At 65.5% G+C, this 5,686-nt stretch overlaps 1 protein-coding gene across 1 annotated transcript in view; it reads right to left on the bottom strand.

Annotated features, from left to right (window-relative positions):
* Positions 1 to 1,682: 1,682 nt before the first annotated feature.
* LOC139233752 (SH2 domain-containing protein 7-like) overlaps positions 1,683 to 5,686 on the bottom strand; it is a 12,546-nt gene continuing 8,542 nt past the window's right edge. Inside the window, exons 5-6 of the mRNA XM_070864227.1 lie at positions 4,791 to 5,522; positions 1,683 to 1,799 (exon numbers count right to left, since the gene is read on the bottom strand). Of these exons, the coding sequence (XP_070720328.1) occupies positions 1,755 to 1,799; positions 4,791 to 5,522 (777 nt within the window). The 3' untranslated portion in view covers positions 1,683 to 1,754. The remainder of the gene's footprint in view (positions 1,800 to 4,790; positions 5,523 to 5,686) is intronic.

Raw genomic sequence — 5,686 nt, 5'->3', positions numbered from 1 at the left:
ACATTTGTTGTGCAAGGGCAGTGGGGATATGGGTCCAAGGCGGGGAGATGGAATTCAGATACAATCCAAGATCCAATTAAATGTCGGAGCAGGCTCAAGGGGCCGAATGACCTCCTCATGCTTCTACTTCTTATGTCCTTATATACCAGAGGACAGGCACACCACAAAGTCAATGGGCCCGCTCCACCAAGTTTCCGATCTCAGCGAGGTTGCCAAGGGGAAGCACCAAGTCACGACACCAAGACGGCGTATGCGCCCAGAGATGGCAGGGCGGGGGGAGGTCCCAGGGCCCAGAGATGGTGGGGAGGGGGGGGGGGGAGGTCCCAGGGCCCAGAGATGGTGGGGCGAGGAGGGGGGCCAGTCCCAGGGCCCAGAGATGGTGGGGAGGGGAGGGGGGAGGTCCCAGGGCCCAGAGATGGCGGGGCGGGGAGGGGGGCCAGTCCCAGGGCCCTGAGATGGTGGGGAGGGGAGGGGGGAGGTCCCAGGGCCCAGAGATGGTGGGGAGGGGGGGGGCCAGTCCCAGGGCCCAGAGATGGTGGGGAGGGGGGGGGCAGTCCCAGGGCCCAGAGATGGTGGGGAGGGGGGGGGGCCAGTCCCAGGGCCCTGAGATGGTGGGGAGGGGAGGGGGGAGGTCCCAGGGCCCAGAGATGGTGGGGAGGAGAGAGGGGAGGTCCCAGGGCCCAGAGATGGTGGGGAGGAGAGAGGGAAGGTCCCAGGGCCCAGAGATGGTGGGGAGGAGAGAGGGGGGAGGTCCCAGGGCCCAGGGATGGTGGGGAGGGGAGGGGAGAGGTCCCAGGGCCCAGAGATGGTGGGGAGGAGAGAGGGGAGGTCCCAGGGCCCAGAGATGGTGGGGAGGAGAGAGGGGAGGTCCCAGGGCCCAGAGATGGTGGGGAGGAGAGGGGGGAGGTCCCAGGGCCCAGAGATGGTGGGGAAGAGAGGGGGGAGGTCCCAGGGCCCAGAGATAGTGGGGAGGGGTGGGGGGAGGTCCCAGGGCCCAGAGATGGCGGGGCGGGGAGGGGGGCCAGTCCCAGGGCCCAGAGATGGCGGGGCGGGGAGGGGGAGGTCCCAGGGCCCAGAGATGGCGGGGCGGGGAGGGGGGCCAGTCCCAGGGCCCAGAGATGGCGGGGCGGGGAGGGGGGCCAGTCCCAGGGCCCAGAGATGGCGGGGAGGCTCAATCCTTGGGCTATTCTCATATAACCTTGCCCTGTGTGTCTCTGCAGTGACATCAGCTGAAACCTGCCGTTTGCATTGTGGGTGATGTGCGGCTGGAGAAAAGCAGAAAGAGATTTAATGGGGATCATTGTGGCTTTGTGCCCTGGTGTAAAAGGTGTGTTAAATCTGATGGTCAATAGAGAGAGATGTAAAACAGGCCCCCAGTTGTTTTACACCATCTCACAAAGTCCACATCTAGCCCCAATTACTGTCACTTCAATAGTAACAACCCTAGTGTCAGCTTAATACACTGTTGTAGAAGGTCCAATATAATAGAGGCACAGAACCCTATCCGACACCAATCAGTGCCAGACGTTTAAGTTAATGACAGCTCACTGTATATTTACAAAGGTTTTAAACTCAGCAGGGGATTGTGCCTGTGAAACGGTAGCCTGGAACCAGGGAGAGTCCCTGTGGACAGGAGCAGGCCGCTGGCCCAGTTAGCAGGTAGTGTTGAGTATTTGGGGGATGTGTGGGTCCACAGGCCCCGGGCACCTCACTCGCCAGTGCTGCAGACAGCGGCTCACAAACCCTTCCTTCCTTCACTTGCATTTCCAGTCTGAGAACCACTTCTTCCGGATTTCATCCTGCAGAACAAAGAGCGGACAACGCTGGGTTACATTGTGTGTATTACTCTGGGCAGTGTAAGCTGGGACAGCTATCTCTCCGTGGCGGTATCTGTCACCGCCACCCCCCTCCCCCCCCCCCAATTCCAGGACACCCTCAGTTTTGTGCACTGCGGACTTTTCTGTTCTTGTTGAATCAGATCACCAGCTCATTGCCCAACCCAGCCACATGTCAGGGCCGTTTGGTCTCAACTCCTTCCCCCACCGAGCTGATGTAGGATGAGTAACTTCCCATCGCACCTCCCCCGCCCTCCCCCTCTCCCCCACGACTTTCAGCACGTTGTGTGTGAGTTTGGACAGGATCATCACCCCAACACACTGACTGACTGACCCACTGCAGCGCCCAACCCTGACCGGCCAACCTGCCACCGAGCGCTCACTCCGCTTGGGATCCCCTGCGCGCTGTGCCTCTCAGTGCCACATCGCATGGGGAACACTTTATAAAACTCGGGACACTGGTTAATTTTCCCCTCGCTCGTCCAGGAACAATTAACGTGAATCGCAGCACTGCTGTTGTGGTCAGTTAATCTCAGAGGCTGATGGATTGGGGGCGGGGGGGAGGGGGGAGGGCAGTGGGCAGGAGGAGGGGGAGAAGCTGGAGGAGGGCAGTGAGCGGGGGGGGGGGGAGGGGGCTGGAGGAGGGTAGTGGGTGGGGGGGGCTGGGGGGAGGGCAGGGGGCGGGGGGGAGTGGCCGGGGGGAGGAGGGAGGGCAGTGGGCGGGGGGGGGGGAGGGGGAGGCTGGAGGAGGGCAGTGGGCGGGGGGGAGGGGGCTGGAGGAGGGTCAGTGGGCGGGGTAGGGGGGAGTCTGGAGGGGGGTCACTGGGCGGGAGTCTGGAGGGAGGACAGTGGGCGGGGGAAGGGGGGGAAGGCTGGAGGAGGGCAGTGAGCGGGGGGGGGGCTGGAGGAGGGTCAGTGGGAGGGGGGAGTCTGGAGGAGGGTCAGTGGGCGGGATGGGGGGTGCTGGAGGGAGGACAGTTGGCGGGGGAGGGGGAGGAGGCTGGAGGAGGATCAGTGGGTGGGGGGGAGGGGCTGTGGGGAGGGAGGACAGTGGGCGGGGGGAGGGGGAGGAGGCTGGAGGAGGGTCTGTGGCTGTGGGGAGGGAGGACAGTGGGCGGGGGGAGGGGGAGGAGGCTGGAGGAGGGTCTGTGGCTGTGGGGAGGGAGGACAGTGGGCGGGGGGAGGGGGAGTCTGGAGAAGGGTCAGTGGGCGGGGTGGGGGGTGCTGGAGGGAGGACAGTGGGCGGGGGGAGGGCAGGGGGCGGGTGGGGAGGGAGGACAGTGGGCGGGGGGAGGGGGAGGAGGCTGGAGGAGGGTCAGTGGGTGGGGGGGAGGGGCTGTGGGGAGGGAGGACAGTGGGCGCGGGGAGGGGGAGGAGGCTGGAGGAGGGTCAGTGGGTGGGGGGGAACGGGCTGTGGGGAGGGAGGACAGTGGGTGGGGGGAGGGGGAGGAGGCTGGAGGAGGGTCAGTGGGTGGGGGGGAGGGGCTGTGGGGAGGGAGGACAGTGGGCGGGGGAAGGGGGAGGAGGCTGGAGGAGGGTCAGTGGGTGGGGGGGAGGGGCTGTGTGGAGGGAGGACAGTGTGCGGGGGGAGGGCAGGGGGCGGGTGGGGAGAGGGAGGAGGCTGGAGGAGGGTCAGTGGGCGGGGGGAGGAGGAGGAGGCTGGTGGAGGGTCAGTGGGTGGGGGGAGGGAGGGCAGGGGGCGGGGGGAGGGGGAGGAGGCTGGAGGAGGGTCAGTGGGCGGGTGGGAGGGAGGACAGTGCGGGGGGAGGGGAGGAGGCTGGAGGAGGGTCAGTGGGCGGGGGGAGGAGGAGGAGGCTGGTGGAGGGTCAGTGGGTGGGGGGAGGGAGGGCAGGGGGCGGGGGGAGGGGAGGAGGCTGGAGGAGGGTCAGTGGGCGGGGGAGGAGGAGGAGGCTGGTGGAGGGTCAGTGGGTGGGGGGAGGGTCTGTGGGGAGGGAGGACAGTGGGCGGGGGGAGGGGAGGAGGCTGGAGGAGGGTCAGTGGGTGGGGGGGAGGGTCTGTGGGGAGGGAGGACAGTGGGCGGGGGGAGGGGAGGAGGCTGGAGGAGGGTCAGTGGGTGGGGGGGAGGGGCTGTGGGGAGGGAGGACAGTGGGCGGGGGGAGGGCAGGGGGCAGGTGCGGAGGGAGGGCAGGGGGCGGGGGGAGGAGGCTGCAGGAGGGTCAGTGGGTGGGGGGGAGGGGCTGTGGGGAGGGAGGGGGAGGAGGCTGGAGGAGGGTCAGTGGGCAGGGGGTGGGTGGGGGGGCTGGAGGAGGGTCAGTGGGGGGGCTGGAGGAGGGTCAGTGGGCGGGGGAGGAGGCTGGAGGAGGGTCAGTGGGTGGAGGGGGAGGGGCTGTGGGGAGGGGGAGGAGGCTGGAGGAGGGTCAGTGGGCGGGGGAGGAGGCTGGAGGAGGGTCAGTGGGTGGAGGGGGAGGGGCTGTGGGGAGGGGGAGGAGGCTGGAGGAGGGTCAGTGGGTGGAGGGGGAGGGGCTGTGGGGAGGGGGAGGAGGCTGGAGGAGGGTCAGTGGGCGGGGGAGGAGGCTGGAGGAGGGTCAGTGGGTGGAGGGGGAGGGGCTGTGGGGAGGGGGAGGAGGCTGGAGGAGGGTCAGTGGGCGGGGGAGGAGGCTGGAGGAGGGTCAGTGGGTGGAGGGGGAGGGGCTGTGGGGAGGGGAGGAGGCTGGAGGAGGGTCAGTGGGTGGAGGGGGAGGGGCTGTGGGGAGGGGGAGGAGGCTGGAGGAGGGTCAGTGGGTGGAGGGGGAGGGGCTGTGGGGAGGGGGAGGAGGCTGGAGGAGGGTCAGTGGGCGGGGGAGGAGGCTGAAGGAGGGTCAGTGGGTGGAGGGGGGAGGGCTGTGGGGGGGGGAGGAGGCTGGAGGAGGGTCAGTGGGTGGAGGGGGAGGGGCTGTGGGGGGGGGAGGAGGCTGGAGGACATGGTGGGACCATCTGGCTCAGAATGACCTTTACTTTGTCCACAGATGCCGGCTTTGCTTGGTAACGCTTGGAGAATCCATCGGGAATCTGTTCATACATGTTCTCAGGAGCTTTTGTGGAGCTTTTCATGCCCAGGGAAGCTTCGAAAAGTGCCTCCTTGGCGGGCACCCGTTCCTGGACCTCGAGGGGCTGGGGGAGTGGCCGAGATCCGGGCACGAACCTCTGGCCTGATCCCTGCTTCTGTGCAGGGTCAGCGGGCGGCGAAGGTTTCATTCTGTTATTTAAATTGGGCGACAGTCGAGGTGGAGTTGACGGTGGAGTGGCCATCGTCAAATGCTTGATCTGGCTCATGGGTTCGGGTACAGAAATCGTGGCGTAACTGCTTTCTGCTGGACTGGGTATCGCCCCGATCCCCAACTGCTTCAGGTCCACCTCGGTGTACACAACGTCTGCATTCATCTTCCGCTCGAATGCTTCACTGTATATTGGCTGGGGCTTGGCGGCCAGGGAATAGATGGCTGTACTTGACTCGGGCAGGGGCTGGGGTGTCCTCTCTGAAGGCTGAGCTTTTCTGGTGTCCATCCCTGCACCGAGCAGGGGGTTTGTCAAACGTTCCCTGGCTGGGTGCTCTTCATTGGGCATTGCAGGGACTGGCTTCTCCATGGCTTTGAGTTTATTCACACGCCCGTATTTTGCTCCTTCTTGATTCTCCTCCTCAAAGGCCAGGCAGGTCCTGCTCGGCAAATGAGGCGCGCTGTCAGAATCCTTCAACACAAGGCAGTCCGTCAGGTACAGCGGCAATTACCATTCAAACAACAAATATTTCTAAAGGAAGACTTGCATTTCTATAGCGATTTCACCACCGCAGGATGTCTTATAGCACTTCACAACCAATGAAATGCTTTTGGAGCGTAGTCACTGTTGTAATG

The sequence above is a fragment of the Pristiophorus japonicus genome, chromosome 21, assembly GCF_044704955.1.
Source record: "Pristiophorus japonicus isolate sPriJap1 chromosome 21, sPriJap1.hap1, whole genome shotgun sequence".
In the NCBI taxonomy this organism is placed as follows: Eukaryota; Metazoa; Chordata; class Chondrichthyes; family Pristiophoridae; genus Pristiophorus; species Pristiophorus japonicus.
This window is presented reverse-complemented; position numbering and strand designations above follow the sequence as displayed.